The 17,397-nt window shown below is 39.4% G+C and overlaps 2 protein-coding genes across 3 annotated transcripts in view; one reads left to right on the forward strand and one right to left on the reverse strand.

The window, feature by feature from the left end:
- Window positions 1-285: 285 nt before the first annotated feature.
- On the reverse strand, window positions 286-12,146 carry ero1a (endoplasmic reticulum oxidoreductase 1 alpha). The gene is made up of 15 exons (XM_029498020.1): window positions 11,971-12,146; window positions 10,751-10,870; window positions 10,463-10,546; window positions 7,254-7,295; window positions 7,092-7,168; window positions 5,860-5,933; window positions 5,538-5,658; window positions 5,377-5,423; window positions 5,251-5,277; window positions 5,060-5,152; window positions 3,706-3,952; window positions 2,727-2,796; window positions 2,345-2,431; window positions 1,433-1,569; window positions 286-1,341 (listed from the first exon to the last, which is right to left on the reverse strand). Exons 1-15 carry the CDS (start codon window positions 12,046-12,048, stop codon window positions 1,281-1,283), a joined length of 1,365 nt encoding a protein of 454 aa, XP_029353880.1. The 5' UTR covers window positions 12,049-12,146; the 3' UTR covers window positions 286-1,280.
- Window positions 12,147-16,573: 4,427 nt separating this feature from the next.
- samd4a (sterile alpha motif domain containing 4A) overlaps window positions 16,574-17,397 on the forward strand; it is a 48,517-nt gene continuing 47,693 nt past the window's right edge. For both annotated transcript variants that reach the window (XM_029498357.1, XM_029498358.1), the window contains exon 1: window positions 16,574-16,699. The gene's annotated coding sequence lies outside the window, so the exon portion shown is untranslated. The remainder of the gene's footprint in view (window positions 16,700-17,397) is intronic.

Below are 17,397 nucleotides of genomic sequence, written 5' to 3' on the forward strand. Positions count from 1 at the left end.
ATGCAATTTTCCAACAAGCAACTATATGTATATATGTCCGTGTGTGTGTGTGTTTGTTTGTTTGTTTGTTTTAAGATGAGATAAGAGGTTTACATCTATGGATTCCCCTACCGCCTATGAGGGAATCCATAGATGTGCATAATAATAGTTGAACATTGAAAGGCACTCCAGTATGTGCATATACTATATGAAAATATAGAACAAGTCCATTTGTGTTGTGCATACTATCTGTGAAAAGCAGTCCTTCTTGAGACACTCATGCAAACAGTCTATAGTTAGTTAGAGTAGTAAAAAAAAAGTGTGTTTATTTATCAAATTAGTTATTTACTAACACCAGTACGCAATATGTCTCTTCTTTCTAGAGGGCTCTTGAAGGTTATTTCATTTTGCTGTCTAGTAGTCATATATCTAGAGAAATAGCCCCATCCTCAGGGCAGCAACAAATCTTAACACCACAGTGACTGGGTCCAAGTAAGAACTTCATCTGAAATCTGAAATTCTTGTTACAGAGTTAGGCATAGATGTTTCACACAACAAGATTGTGATTCAGGAAAGAGCACTTAATTCTTTAAACAAGAACAAAAATGGCGCCAGACTTCATAAGACTTCTGAAGTGAAAAAAATAATGGTTATGTTTAAATAATGACACACATCTATGAACTTAAAGGCAGTAAATCACATGAATGATCACAACTTTAATCAGACAATCAGATTTACTGAATCTATATATGCCATATTTCACATTCAATATTAAAAACCTGACAGTTTCTTCAGTAGGCTGTTATTCTGCAAAAATGGCATAGAAATACAATTCATTACTTATTGGAAAAGTAACCACAAAGACAATATAGAACATATTATATAGAACATAAGAGAAACAGAGTTCTGCTGATAGGAATCCTGTCTATCTGTTGGCATTTGTACCAATGTCAGATTTACTGTCCTGATAAATTTCAGTTGTTAAAAAATATAAAAATAAAAAAAAAACTCATACTCATTGAACAGCATAATCTATGTTTGTATTTTGTACACTATGTAAGTGTTCAATAAATAGTCTAATCTGCAATGATTACCTATTCTGCTGACTTCAGAGACCTCTAGGTCTTCTTTAAGTCACCTTTTTTAATTTTAGCAGTTTATACTTCAAATTGAGCTCTGTTGTGAATAGACTCTACAGGACGTCTCAGCATGCTTAAGGCAGTCAGTGGTTTAGCCGTAACAGTGTTAGAAATGGCCCTATCAGAAGAGTTGGAGGTGAAGATGGACGCCTCAGGAGGGGTTCACTTCCCCTCATTTAGCAACGATCTGAAGTTTGTCAGCTCTCGGACGCTGGTGGAGATCCTGCGGGACATTATGAGATCAGGACAGTTCGAGACACAACTGAAACAGAGGTGAGTATTCTTTGAGAATAAAGCCAAGTTTTCTTTCTGACCTTCCAAAAGCGTTGAGCAGGGAGACAATCTCCTGCCGGCTGAGCTTGAAACTTTGTCGCCGGTCATTTGAAGTGTGCAGAGCTTCAATCTCTCGTTCCGAAAACAGAATTTTAAGTGCTGTGCCTAATCCTTGGGTCTGGTGCAAAAGAGAGATCAAAAACAGAGAAAAAAATCACAATAATAAAGACAGATAATTTGAAACATGAAGTCCAGTTAAATGTCCTGGTAGTGTCGAAATTGTAGAATTGTAAAATTTCAATTTCAAGAAATGATTGAGGCAATTTAAGTGTATTATACAATTTGTTCAGATTATTGCTCAGGTTATTATTGACATGCATTTCCAAGTTCAGTAGCTCAATCATAGATAAGATGGAGCAAAACCAAAAAAGGGCAGAGAAGACAAAAAGAAGTCAAAGTTGTGGGACCATTTGCAGTTGCAAAAAGTGAAGTGAATCCACTGTAGAGTGGAACTTGCAAACTGTAACACGTCTTCAATGATGTAGAACGCGCACTCAGAACAAGGTCTAAAATGCAATAAATAGCTTTAGTTGTGGTTTTAAAAAGGAATGGCAGGAATAAAAGCCAACTGATTGTTCAGTTTTAGAGACCACTTTTCATTGTTTTTTTTTCCCCTAATTCCTTACGATTGCTATTTAATAAGGAAAATTTGTTTATTTAGTTGAGGATATTGTGGAAAATGTTCTAACTTTTCCACAATATTCTAATTTGATGATGCAAAGATACATTACGATGTTGGATTTCAATGAAGGCGTCACTGAAGAATGTCCTTTCCCTTCCACTAAAGGGTTACAAACTGCAGGGCATTGTATATGTAGAGATTTTACCTTTTACCTTTTATTTGAATATATAAATAAAACTGTTGTGACTGGCTTTAAAACAGTTGACATCACCTGCAGTTTCCCCCACAGTCGGCATTTGAAGCAGCCGACACAGTCCATGATCCTGGAGATGTTGAGGAAGGCCAGTCTGATATCCTCCTGGGGTAAACACAGTACAGTCGTGCAAACTGAATGGGAGCGTGAATTGAGATGATAATGATTTAATATTATAATATTTAATATTATATATAATTATATAATATAATTAATTTTATATTAGCCTGTATGGATTATTAATAGATACTATCAAAGGTTGGACTGTCCCATAAGTTCTGTGTCCTGCTGACATTAAGAAACATTTACAAAAGCAATATCGACTGAGAAGAAGGCGAGAAAACAGGACAACTGATAAAATACTGAGGATGAACTGAGGAAATTTTAAATGATGGCTGACCTTCAGTTTGGCTGTTTCATTCTCATCTCCTGCAAACAGAGAAGTCTCGTCAAAGTGCAGAGGGAAAGATCTGGAGTGAAGGCAGAAAGAAAGGTCACAAAAACTGCAGGATGAACTGTCAACTGTATAGGAAATGCTGTTCACGTGTAATAAAGATGAACCCAAGATTTTATCTGGGTTTTGTTTTTTGTTGTACTTTTATTTTTCCCCTTCAAAGACAGGGAGTAGAAAGCATCATATACTGCTAAAGACTGTCTATAAAAATGGACCGAACCCTGGATAGGTTAGTCCATCACAGGGCCAACAGACAGAGACAGAGTACAGAGTATTTAGAGTCACCAGTTAACCCAAACATGATGTCTTTGGACAGTGGGAGGAAACCCACGCAGGCACGGGGAGAACATACAAACTCTGCACAGAAAGGCCCCAGGCCAGGAACTGAACCTGCAACCTTCTCGTTGTGGGGCAACAGCGCTAACCAGTACGCTGCAGTGCTGCCAAAATTATCGTTCAATTTAGGAGAAAATAGAACATAAAACACGATATTGAATAGATCTTGGCTACAGTGTGAGTGCGACAGTACCACCCAGGCAGGATAGAGTACAGACTGTACAGATCCTCAGATCCACCTTCTCCAATGCTTTGTTGTGGTTTCTAAAAGCCAAAATGGTGATGGCTAAATTACAGACAGGAGGCTTCAAAACGGCAGCTCATAACCAGTGACGTCACATTGGGTTGACACTGTACTCACACTGCACAGGTTTTAAAAGTCATTCATTTATGGTTTTGGATTGTAGAAATAAAATTATCTTCGTCTCTTCGCACAACGAACAATGGAAAAAGATTGAAGTGGGGTTTTTTAATCACAATAATAAGTAGAAAACAGTAAGAAATCCAGGATGTATTTGCTAGTATTCCTGTAAGCAGCACACTGTCTATCTACCCAAAGTGGCCTCTGGGTATTAGGCCTCAGACTGACCTGGCCACCTGCAGGATCTGCAGCAGCAGCTCTTTGTGTTTCTGGTCCTCCTCAGGTCTGCCAGTGTACAACCGAAAGGAGGGCTGCTGGAAGAACGGCAGGACTTTGGCCAGCGCTCGTAGCTCCACCAAGTACAGGAAGTAGAGGTTGCGGAGCCTCTTGGGCCCCTCGTTGGCTGTCAACTCTGAGTCGAAACGCTGCCTAAACTCTGTGACATTATGGCCCCACTTCTTCTGAAACCAGCTGTCTGAAGAGTTAATGGAGAGGTGGTTTGAGCATATGTACTAAATACAATAAAATACACAGACACAAATACACAAGATACACTCATGTCTGTGTATTAAAGGACTGATTTATAATATTATAATATTTCCAACCTGTGCAAAATCTGTCAATAAGAAAGTTATTTAAAAAAAACATTCTCTTACTGTTTTATTCATGTGAAGAGCTGTTACTATTAAATAATTTACACTAACAATGGTGAAAACAAAGGACATTAATGAATCCACCATGTTATAAACTCAGTCTTTAGTGAGGATGTGCCTCACTCCAGTATTCCAGAGATATTTTAAGTCATAAATCCATTTTAAAAAGAAGGAAAATAAATGTCACTATAAAGGTGCTTGGGTCTAATTTTTTAGGCCTTTCTATGAACGCCAGCATCCTAACGCAGTCTACAGACATGCAGGTTTGGTCAACTGGTGACTCCAAATTGTCTGCGAGGAAGAAACTGAGCATTTTTATGACTTACAACACGGAAATGTTCAATTTCTGAAAAATATTAGCATAAACTATTCATGCATTATGGCATAACAGGCTGTGGCCCTGCTGAGGCTTTTTTTAAGATTCAAGATATTTCTTTGTCACATGCAAATGAAGTACACTGAGTGAGTCAGATTGTGTAAGGAACAAAAACAATAAACAATAAAAAAAAATGTAAATAAATGATACAAACTGAATATACACAAAGATCAAAATAACTAAGGTGAAGGAGAGCTATATACATTGTTTCCATATGTATATTTTATGAGGTTGACAGTTTAGAGTTCTGGTGCAGTTTGCTGAAAATTAATTTAAAATCCTTTTTAATTGATCTTATTCTATATTCTAACTATTTTGAGATACTGGAATTTGATTTTCATGAGCTGGAAAAGACAATAATGAAAATTAAAGCCAAAAAAAAAAAAGCAAAGTGGAAAAAATTCCCACAATATTCTTCTATATTTTTTAGATGGGCGTTTATATATCAGCCCTGTGATAGACTGGTTATCTGTCCAGGGCAAACCCCACCCTCGCCAATTTCAGCTGAGATTGGTTCAAGCCCCCCTGTAACCCTGATGGATATGTGTCTCACCTTCCAGGAGGTATCTGGCACTCAGGTGTATGTTGATGCTAGCATGGAGGCCTGAGACCAGACGGTAGAAAGCTCTCTTCTCCACACACTGACCTGAGAGAGGAAGAGACACAAACAGACATAAAACAGGAAACCTCTCCGCAACAGTATTTCTCTCTGTCACTGCTCTCCACGTGAAAAAGTCAGCTCACCCTCCAGCCAGCTGTAGAATTTCTTGGCTGTAAATAAACCCAGGGTTGATGTCAGACATGCATAAAAAAAAATCTCCATTTCAGACAGAATCAATCATTGCGAAGTGTCAAGTCCGCACGTTTTACCTTCAACTCCAGCGCCTGGAATCAGCGGCCGCTTCACAGAATACGGTCTGCGAGTGAAGCACAAAGGATGAACCAGCGTGAACTACAGCAGCCAATCGTCTGCAAATGTACCAATATTATTACATCATATGTAAGACACAGACAGACTCTGGTGTGCTCACTTGAAACAGTTCTCCTCATAGATGCTGTTCCAGATCCTCCAGACCTCAGGTCCTCTGTAGCCTGTGAAACGCTCCGGGTTCAGCAGCAGGTCAACAAACTGGGAGTCTGGGGACTCTTCATCTGGGAGACAGAAACACCTCAGTCAGCTGAAAGATGCTCACAGATATCTGAAATGTTCTTAACATTGGAAAAAAAAAAGTTCTGTTCATTTACAGACAATGAATGTTCCTTTAAAAGATGAGCTCAGGTGTTGGTGGTGACAAAAACATATGTAAGTCAGCTGTTTTCACTGGTTTAACTCGCAGTTGCACTGACACGTACCATCGACCACACAGAAGAGCTTGGCCTCATCGTCGTGTTTGCTCCAGTTGAGTAGAGCCTCTCTTGTCTCCTCGCTGGAAGATAAAACAGACCGAGGTGTTGATTTAGATTTGATTTATTTACTCTCACGCATAAAGCTTTACAAATACATTAAATGAAGTTGTATTGATTAAAACACAAACACAAATACACTACTCACAATAAGTGTAAGGGATATTGTTATTTACATGAGTGCTTTTCCTATTTTGTCTGAATTTTAATGAAATAAGTAAAAGTTCCCCTTGATATTACTAATAATGAATAAGAATAATAATAATGAAACTTATTGTGAGTAGTGTATGTCAATAAACCCATCTAGGTCTTATGTTAGAAATCAGAGTAGTTGTAGAAAAAATTTTGATTGCACAAAGTAAAAAAAAAATAAAAAAAATTGTTTTTATTTGGTGAAGGAAAATAAAAAGAAGTGGTATGGAATTCAGACTTTCCTCTGTCAGAGAAAAACAACTGAACGGACTGAACGAGAGATTAATGATGTTACCGTCAATCATCATTATAAAACAATGACCCCCCCAAATTTCCATCTTTGTTTGAGAAAATCCATGTTGCCTTCAAGAAGGTCTGCAAGGCTTTTTATCGCTCACTCGTCTTAAGGAACAATGTGAATATATATTTCTACACAAAATGAATAGATTAATGGTTTTTGTGAGTTAGAAAGGAGATAAATAAAACAGATGCTGAGCTTAAATAGATGAACTGTGTTCATAGTAAACAGCTAAGTAATGATTATTTGATGCTCTACTTTTCATTTAGGGGTTTGACATTATTTTTTACTTTTCCTGTGAGTTCTGATTTTTTACTTTTAATTATATTATAAATCATGAACAAAATGAAATAGTGAGAATTCTGTGGCAGTGGTATAGCTACAGTATGTTGTCATACCTGTTGTAAGTGTAAATTATGTGATGTGCTATTGTGAAACAAAGGCTTTATCTTCTTTTATTAGCTCAAATTATATTAATATGTAATTTCTACAAGGTGAATAACACTATGTAGATGTGACAACACAGATCTCAAACGTGAATATGTGGGTGTTACGGTTTCTGCAATTTTGTTGACCCTTCTGGACCGCTGTAGATTTCATTTTATGATCTAAAATTGAGGGAAAACTGAAGGAACATGTTTAAGTGGTTCCCTCACAATGTCTGTGTTTATGGTTCAGTTAGCTTGATTACCTTAAAGAGACATCCACGGCGCCGAGATGCTGTGTCTTCTCACACTCAGCCAGCTGCTCATTTGCCTTTCCTGAATACTAAATACGCACACACATTCAGAAAGGGTTTACAAAGGAATATATAGATATATTTCCTCTTCTTTGTGTCTTTTGTGTGATTCACCTTGTTGTGGGACGGTGATCTGATGCCCTCGGGCACCTGGTTCTGTGACAGACAGAGTTTCAGTCAGTCTGATGATCTACCAGTTTGTTTTTAACAGGGAGATACAGAGAGAACCTCCACTGTGGAGTCACAGCTTCCATTTAGTTTATCACTGATGTTTAGACCAACTGCAGATTTGCCTCAGGAAAATTTTATTGAAAAATAATTTAATCATCTTCTCAATGAACTGCTTTTATGTCCAGTCAGCTGCAGCAAGCAGGGCACTTGTCCTGGATGTATTAACTTTAGCTCAAGTTGGCTTTCCACGAATCCTGACCTGACTGACATGCACCTGAATCTGCTCCTTTACAGCGGCAGCTCCAGAGATTTTCTCGTGCAGGTGCTATGGGGATGCTCAACACTCAAGAGAAAGTGCTTTGAATTTTGGGACATTTAATTATGCGACAATAAGCATCAATGCTGCCCCTTTATACTGTTTTGGGTTAATGTTTTTTTGTTGTTTTTTTTTAAGTCTGGAAGCTTTGAATATGTGATCAACTGTAATCAATACTAACACTATTACTATTTATGGATCCAGTTCTTTACAGTACTATTTTCAATACTTTTTTGAGGAATAAAAGAAAACCTGATCAAATTAGGAACATAAAGTTCATTTATTTAATAGTTTTTTCATAAAACTTTAAACTTTTTATTTTCTGACATTTTTTCTAACTAAAAGGTTGAAATAGAATAATCAATTAAAGACAACTAAACAGCAGTGTTTTTAACAGTCATTGCTGTAACTGTTGTTGTCGCCATGACTCACACACACACACACAGTTTAATTATATACCCGACATGTAACTGTTCAATAAATCTGACTCTGTGTTTAATGTTTATATCCGACATGTAACTGTTTACTTAATCTGACTCTGTGTTTAATGTTTGTATCCGACATGTAACTGTTTACTAAATCTGACTCTGTGTTTAATGTTTATATCCGACATGTAACTGTTTACTAAATCTGACTCTGTGTTTAATGTTTATAACCGACATGTAACTGTTTACTAAATCTGACTCTGTGTTTAATGTTTATCTCCGACATGTAGCTGTTCACTAAATCTGACTCTGTGTTGACCCCCAATTTTCACCCTCTGCTGTAACCATGGCAACAAAGTCACCTGTTAACCGGGTAGCGAATCTTGCTAACTGGCTGGCTAGCATTACAGCTAAGACACAGCAAAGCAGAAAGTGGGACCAACTTTGGTTCAGCTGACTGATTATTTGACTGGTGAGTGGTAACAGCATACCTCCTGTCAGGGGTGGACAGTAACAAAGCAAATTTACTTGAGTTCTGTACTTTACTTTTGAATATTATTTTTGGGGGATACTTTTACTTTCACTTCACTACATTTGAAGGACAAATATTGTACTTTTTACTTCACTACATTTGTATTGATGCTCTCGTTACCTGCCATTTTTGCACTAGTCTAACATTACTGTTCATTGCTTTCAATTGTAATTGTTTTGGTAACACACACTCCTCTGTGTGTGTTCCAGGTAAGAATATGGCCACGATGTATAATCCTCATCCTACCTGGATTATTTCTCCATAACGATCGGCTCATTCTTCATTATACATTGTGAACATATTATTACCTGGAACACACATTAGCTTGTATCCAGAGTTTGGATGTTTTCTGTGGACATCACTGACAACACGGTCCAACTCCTCATCACTCACAGCTGAACATAGGTCTAAAAAAACATTGAAAAATAGCAATGTCCGAGTCATTGTGTATGTTTGTTGTTTGTTGTTGTGTCTGAAGTGGTGGAGTACTTTGCGGTCAATATCTTTGTGTGGAAATAACGCCAACACCTTAAATAAATCCCCCTAGGACCCTCCCTGTCTCTCTCTCTCTCTGTTACCTGACTGCAGCTCTCTGTCTCTCTCCTCTCTGTGTCTTCCTTTCTGATGGAGCTACCAAACTCATCTGTTTCTGTCTAAGATGTTTTGTGTCGGGCTTTAATCCAAGCTAGGCTAATGGACTTTATTATTAGAGCTAGCTAGTTAGCTTACGTTACAAGCTAACTGCACTGTTTCTTACCTTGCTCTACGTTTCTCGTCCCAGCTTCACCATCACCACCTTTTAAAAATACTTGTTTATAAAATGTCTTAACCCTTTATTTTCTTATTCTCTTTTCTTTTCCTTTCTGGTCACTGGACTGATGCTGACTGGACATTTTCCTACCGAACTTCAGACAACAGACAACAGCATGTCGTAGCAACAGTAGCCAAGGGGGGCGGGGCTTAGCGAAGGCTCGGTGGCCAAACCGTTTGTGGGGGGGATCAATCTTCGATGAGCGAGTTTGACAGATAAAATAAATTCATGAAGCAATGCAACAGGACCATGAAATAATTCATTAAATAGTGAAATAATTATATATATTTTTGCATTTAATGAACTGGTATATTAAATTCTGTCCCCCCCCAGATTGGCCGATGATGCATGAGGGACTTGTGTCAACACGTGTTACGTTTGTGTGTGCTGGGGCGAGGACACAGGTGCAGGAGCAGGCGGAAGGGGTTGAAGGTGGTGGCAAAATATATATTTAATAAAAAAAAAAGACTTGGAACAGACTGGAACATACAGCTAACATCACTCAAAACCGGAATGACTACACTGGAGCAAATACAAAAAAAAAAAAAAAAAACATGGCAGGGCTCTCAGGGATACTGAGGTCAGGGCTCTCCAGAAAACAGGCTCAACAAAATACAGAACAGGACTAAGAGGACCGAGAAGACAAAAGGACAAATGATCCAACAAGGACTGGACAGAAACTTAAATACAAACTGAACTTAACGAGACAACAAGGGGCGATCATCCATCATTAAGATATAATATTGGGGGGGGTTGTCCGGCCCCATAAATTACGCCTATGATAGGCATAGGCATAGAAGAAAAGTCTGTGTGTATACACAAACCTCTCTTGGGGGACTTGGCGGGGGGCTAGCGTCCCCCGGCACTGTTGCTCCTTTACGTTGTTAAGTTGCCTTATATTTACTATATGTTTGATGTCAGCACTTTTCAAAGTAGGGTTAGAAAAGTGTTCATAGAATAAAGCTCACAACCGTATCGTTTGCAAATCTGTAGTTGGTCAAGAACAAAATAGATGTGACTCATCTTGGTGCTGTCCAACTGAATTAAATGGAATGACGGTGAACTCACAGGAGAGCAGGGCTGCACAGCACAGTCCTTCAGACCACAGTGACTGCTGACCGTCCAAAAAGGGCAGGGCTTGTTCAGGTTCACCTACAAAGCCCAGACACACATTCACACACATCTGTCAGAAAACATGGGATCACCTGCTTCTCATTTTTACTCTGTATTTCATGGGAACAACTCTTTTACTCATATTAAAAGCTACACCATCATTATTTTTATCGATTTTATTTTCTGTGTGTGTGTGTGCGTGTGTGTATTTTTGTGTTCTTGTTTCACAGTGGTTGACTTTGCCTTGTAGAACCTGAAGTAGTCTAACTCCAGAAGAGTTTGAAGTTTCGGGAATAGCTGCTTGTTGTTGAAGTCATCAATGGTCTCCACATCACAAGTGCTGTCATCCTGGCGACCTGTGAGCTTAGTGAGTGAGAAACAAAAATATCTAATTCTTCCCATCAGGATTAAACAGACGTCAGGTGCTCTTTAACAGCTGGTGCGCAGGGAAATATGTTCATGTAAAATCAGATTAACAAACGGGCTCTTGGTTAATAGTACGTTACCTGTCTGATACGGCTTGTAATATCATAATTTCATAACACATGATACCTGTTGCTTTAGTGTTTGTCTTTGTTTTAATTGTATTTTTCCTTAAATGTTCTAACAATAACAGTACCTTTGTCATATATTTTGTCATATGTATACATAAATTTAATATGGATCTTATTTCAGTTTCCCACTGCTTCCTGTGGATGATCTCATTTTCAGGGTGTGTTTTGTCAGTTATGGATGGTGCAACAATATTTGATGCATGAAGACCTATGACCAAATGTTTGGCGTTTCAATACATGGAATATTGACAATAAGAGCTGCATTATGTTCTGAGTTGTTTAGTTTTTAACCACTGAATTGTAAATACTTATATATTAAATAATAATATTACTAATGATTGTGTAAACATAAACGTGTAAACAATCAAGTGCATAAAAAAGCAAATATATTTCAGTAAATGCATTCAAACAAACAATATGAATGATCTACACATTACTTATTTAATGACATTCAAATATGAAGCTATAACAGGCATTTCCTCTGTAGACATGTACAGTTGAAGGAGAGACCAGGAAGTGTTGCGGTAATCTTGGTTTGACCAATCAAAAGAGAGCTGAAAGTGATGTCATCACTATCATACACTGATAAAACCTTGTGGATTTTGTGACCAAAATATTATATTCAGGCAACCTTTTTTTTTTTTTTACTTTTAATCACAACAACTTTTTACAACTGGTTAGACTTTACTGACGTCTCTGTCCAGTCCTGTAGACAGTCTATCTGTCTAAGCTAAAAACCTTTTACTGGTCCATCTATCCATCACATTTGTCGATAGAAGCCAGTCAAAGTGATCTTAGCGCAACATCCACAGTTACTGATGAGCAAACAGCGAGTGGTGCCGAGTTTGGCCGATCTGATGGTCACATCCTGATGAGAGCACAACAGGCTTGTGTTTGTGTGTCGCTCACCTCACGGAAACACAGGCAGTCAGCAGATCCACGCAGCTGGAGGACGAGGATTAGGAGCAGCGAGACCACCGGCTTCATGACGACCCCCCTTCTGACCGCAGACCTCCGATTGAACACCGGACCGACACACCGTGTTACCTCCGCCGGTAACCGGAGACTGGGGGCGGGGAGCAGATCTCAGGCTTCACTTCCACCTATCGCTTCCAGTCCACGACGTGTGATACGTGACAAACGCATCAGCAGCCTGAGTCAGATTAGACCCGGACCGAGTCCGACCGGGACCGACCCGAACAGACTCCATGTGTCACAATCTCTGACCCACAAACCACCTTTTAACTTTTCATTCTCTTCCTGTTCACTCATAACACCTTCAGCAGCTGCGGCATGTAATTATATCTGTACATACATTTCCCCTACTATTTGGCGAATAACTTCATTATTATTAATTATTAACTCATTATTTCCACAAACGTGTGTTTTTTTAACTTGTATTTATTTAAGGACATTAAGCAAATCAGTATTTGCCAAACGGATGTATCAGCTGATATTTATGGCAACTGTAAAAAAAAAACAACAACAACAACAAAAAAAAACATAGAAAATATCTACAAATGCGCTAACAATAGAGCTCTTAGTGTTTGTGGTGTTTGTTTCATATTTTAAATGCATGTGTTTTGGGGTGGTGAGCTGCTGTAATGTCAAAAGTGAGACACACGGTGGAGTGAGAGGACACCCATTTCCTTTCCCCCCCCACACTGCAAAGGGACACTGCACTCAAATGAATTTAAAGGATTTTTATATATACAAATCTGGCTGCTTTGGATGGATTACATATTAACCTGACAGATAATATGTCAGCAGGATCTCTCCTGACAGTATCAGATCTCATGTAAAAACGTCTGCATTTAAAAAAATATCATTAAATCTTATTTTGTTTGCTTGGCTTCACCTTTGAGTGTTTGGATTGGACCTCAGTGCACAGGGCTTTCTCTTGCTGGCTAAGGGAGGTTAGGGTGGCACAGCCTCCCCTTCACTCTGATCAGCCCCCCCGGTGCCACGATTACAAATGGAAGAAAATAAGCAATGCACAGTGATTGTCAACGTTTACTGCTGTCTTTCTTTGGATTCTGTACAGTGACTACAAAGGCAATGACCACAGACAAAAGTACACAAAATTTTCACAGAGGCATAAAACTACCACAAATAGGCATAAAATGAAAGATATAGGATCACGAAAAAAAGACATAGAATAACCAGAAAGAGACACAAAATGATTGAACAAATAATTACACAATTACTCTGATTCCTTGCCATTAACATTTTAGTGTTGTTCTGCCTTGTAACACAACAATGACAAAATCAAAATTAAAACTGTAAAAAAGAGCAGACTCAAGGGCCAAATAAACAGTATTCATTTAGCAGTAATGCAATATAATGCAAACAGGAATAGCAGGTGAGCATGTTGTCTTACACAGAATATATCTTATCTAATTAAAAGTACAAATAACACAACATAAAAATATGTATTTAGAGATGTAGATGCATATCAGCTGCATTAAGGGTTAGAGTGATTTGAGCATTGTTAATAAAAGGGCATCAATATGTAAACAGTGTTCAAGTCGTCCTAGTTGAATCTATAATGCATTGCTTCCCAGCCTCACAGCTTCACAAGACAAATGTAAGAGGTGGTGAGAGCTTTTCTCTAAACCTCTCTTTTCAGACATATTATTGGGCAAGCTTGCCTTTCTGAGCCTCATACACATCCTTGAACTGAGACAGAGGAATTGGATGGCTAAATCACATAAGGACACTAGGATTTCTCCTCTCAGGACAAGTGCACAGTTTTTTGTGCTGTAGGAATTTACTACTGGAGCAGATGAGAACTGCAGTTTTAGTGTGCAGGTGATGGAGTGCTCTCTGGTCTTCTGTTATTGGCTTTCACAAGGGGCTGTGTGTCAAGTTAGAGAGGCAGTGTTGGCATCTGGAGAACTGGATTGTCTGGGCTGGACTGGGGCTCCTGGGATGTGGTGCTGACCGTCTGCAGGGGGCTGCTCTACTGCTTCCAACCGAAGCAGCAGTGGCTTTCTGAGGCCGGTGGAGGCATGCTGAAGGACTTGGACATTGGAGTGAGAGTTTTCTATCAATTTTTAAACTGCGCCACTGTTATCTGAGACCGTTGAAACATTGTGCCTTGAAGACTAATTCTTAAGTTTGTTGCAGTGTCTATAATTTTAACCTCATTATGTATCTCAGTGACAGGCTTCTAGGTGCTGTGTCGATAAAAGTCTGCCTCTGGTGTCCCAGGTTGGCCTCTTCAGCTCCCATCCTTCACAGGAAAGCTTCACTGGTCAGTGGATCACCACACTATATAGACTACAACAGTCTGGTTGGAGTCCATTTTTCTAACTAAGACAAATTACAACTGGTTTCCAAAGTCTTTATATTCTAAGATGTCTAAGCAAAGAGCTGAGATGTCTACCATGTCTGCCAGTAGGTATTTTATTTTGTTCCCATTTTTTTGACCAATTATAAATATTCCACACATAGACAATTGGTTAATTTATATCTGATTGCTTAGTCTTCGCCATGGACTGTATAATGGGTGTAGACTCCAGAGGACATTAAGGTGGCATAGTGGTTAGTGCTGTTGCCTCACAATAAGAAGGTCACGAGTTTGATCCTGGGTCTGGGGCCTTTCTGTGTGAGGTATGTATGTTTTCCCCGTGTCTGTGTGGGGTTCCTCCAGGTACTCAAGTCCACTGTCCAAAGATATGTATGTGTATGTTAATATGTGACTGTGAGTGTGAGTGGTTGTTTTTCTCTGTCTGTCTCTGTGTGTTGGCCCTGTGATGAACTGGTGACCTGTCCAGGGTGTACCCTGCCCTCACCCAGTGTGAGCTGGGATTGGCTCTGCGACCCAGAAACAGATGTGTTAGAAAGTAGTAGAAGAAGAATGAATGAATATGTAGATTCCACATTTGAAATGTGAAGAGGCTTAAACCTGCGTTCCAACTAATGACCATTGGGAGGGGCTCATCTGATTAACAGATATGATTGAAGTCTATGGATAAATGGGCCTACTTTCTCAATCTATTACCAATAAACATTATCATCATTATCGTCACAAGTTTATGGTCTTAATCTCTAGTTTCAATTTATTCAATACAACACTGGCATTACCAACTACATTGTAGGGTCACATTTGAACAGAGAATATATTGGTAGACTATTTAAATCCAAATACAAACACAAAGCAGAGCGTGCAGAAGGTTACGGTCATAATGAACACTCATACATTGTGCTACCTCAGGAATAAGTTTTGTCCTGGTGTAGTTCTGTAATTCTCAGTTCCCTTGGCTGTCAGTGGACCATTAGCTTGCTAAGTTGCTAACCTCTTCCACTGTTTTCTGTCCTGATTCCAGCAGGCATGTTTGTCTGACTGACTTTTAACTCCATCACGTTCTCCCTAAAATCTTTTAAGTTGAACATAAAACTAGCTGCTAATGGAAAATAATGTTGAACTAGCTGATGAAAAATAATGTTAATTTGCTTCTTCTTTCTCTCTGCCTGCCCCCCACCCCATCCCTTCCCTTCCTCTCCCTCTATTTTGGTGCTTCCTCGCGCTGCCAAGCCCCTGACGTAATGCTCCGCTGTTAATGATTAGCATGTGGAAACTAGCAGCGCGATCTTCATTGGGTCCAGTTGGACAAAACCAAGACGGAAGTGAACATGTCCCGCCTTCAAAATAATGACACTGGCATCGAACAAGCTCGTATCCGATGAACGTGGAAACAAAAGTGTATGGGTTCGTCTTGTTGTGGTTCATAAACACACAAACACACACGCACACACATATAAACAATGTTAGCTGCTGAAACATTTCACTTGTACTTTTCCCTTTTATGCATTCATTCTTGTGTTCTACTACACTTTATGGGTATATATGTCGGACATTTACTCTGCGATCAATTTATCAATACCAAATAGAAACAACACATGCATAATGGTGTACTATTTGGGTTCATGTCCGGACTGAGTCAAAAAATTTAATTTATATGGTAAATCTTTGTTCTTCGCCATCATGACCTGTCGTCTTAGTCAGCTCAAAGCCTGAACATTGAGAGGATGACCACTTGCCCTGTGACTGGACTAAACCACTTTTCCAATAATAAGTCGTTAAACTGCTGAACTTCGGCCTAAACGTCACAAAGTCAGTCTAGGAGAGTAAAAGTAGACAGAAGAAACTTGTCCAACTGCACAGAACAGCTGTAGTTCTGTGAAGAACAGGTGTGAAATTAGTCACACCTAAAATTAATTTATATCTCTTTCTTAGTTAGTATTTTTATCATTCACTACATTTTGAAGGGCGTTAATTAAATGAAACCCGTCAATGTTTTTGTCTTTAAAAGGTTCATTCCTATAACTGAGGCCTGTGTGCGTTGTTATATAAACTATACTATTAAAGTTTTGTTCGTTTCGAAGTTGATGCTTAGTTAGTGGTGTAGTAAGTGGTTTATTTTGAAAGCAACAAGCGGAAGCTGCTTGTGGCGGCCCGGACGGTTTGACCGCTTCTTTTAGAGCGGAGCACCGTCTGCTGGGGAGAGGCAGAGCAAAAGTTAGTCAAGATGGCAAATCCCTCAGACGCGGAGTGAAGGGGCGCCGCTCCCCGAAAAAGCTGAGCCTGCTGCCGGAACCGAGACGAACCCAACGATGCGAACTGCCTGCGGAGGTAAGAGCCGTCCGGCCCGGCGCTCCCAGCCGCCTTCACCTCTATTCAAACAGTCTCCGAGAACTTTCTGGAGCCTTTCTCTCCTCTTTCGACCGCTCATTTTGACTGTTTATCCAAGAAAAAGGAGGACCAACGCAGCCTCACTGACTGAGAACCAACGCTGACATTTAAAGCACACAGCATGACATGATTTTCCTCCATTTAGCAGACCTTTTTTCATTTCAGCTAATGGCTGCCGTTCATTTAACTTTGGTAAAGAAGGAAAAGTCCCAGTTGTTCCTTCAGTCTGGGTCATCTGTAGACACCGGTCAGGTTATAGTTATTATTATTTTTATTTATTTTTTTAATAACTCACGGACATAAATCTGTCCACCTTGATATATTTCCTTCGGTATCTGTGTATTTATGGATTGATATCTACATGTGATTTATATATAAATAACCGCCGGCGGTCAGTCGGTGTTTGCTGATGAAGCAGTGACAGTTTTAGACAGCGGCTAACAGAGTCTGCTCCTAGCTTAACTCTTGGCTCTCTGTTGATGTGAAACTCGGCACCCCGGCCTGTGTGTCGGTTTGAAGCCCAGCTTTAGGGGGCCAATCTGCCGCTACAGTGACGAAGGGAAGCCGCCGCTGTCGCCTCCTCGGCAGGCGGGTCTGCCGGCGAGCGGCCGGCGGTAACCCGGCTTCCATTCTTCTTT

Source organism: Echeneis naucrates, chromosome 3 (genome assembly GCF_900963305.1).
Source record: "Echeneis naucrates chromosome 3, fEcheNa1.1, whole genome shotgun sequence".
Classification (NCBI taxonomy): Eukaryota; Metazoa; Chordata; class Actinopteri; order Carangiformes; family Echeneidae; genus Echeneis; species Echeneis naucrates.

Excerpts from the sequence above, each read along its gene's own strand:
- ero1a (XM_029498020.1), bottom strand. The coding sequence starts at position 12,048 with ATGAAGCCGGTGGTCTCGCTGCTCCTAATCCTCGTCCTCCAGCTGCGT. Across the intron at positions 7,296-10,462 it reads CTGTGCAGCCCTGCTCTCCT|AACCAGGTGCCCGAGGGCAT; the intron begins GTGAGTTCACCG and ends TGTCTGTCACAG. Across the intron at positions 1,342-1,432 it reads CTGCTCAACGCTTTTGGAAG|GATCTCCACCAGCGTCCGAG; the intron begins GTCAGAAAGAAA and ends AATGTCCCGCAG.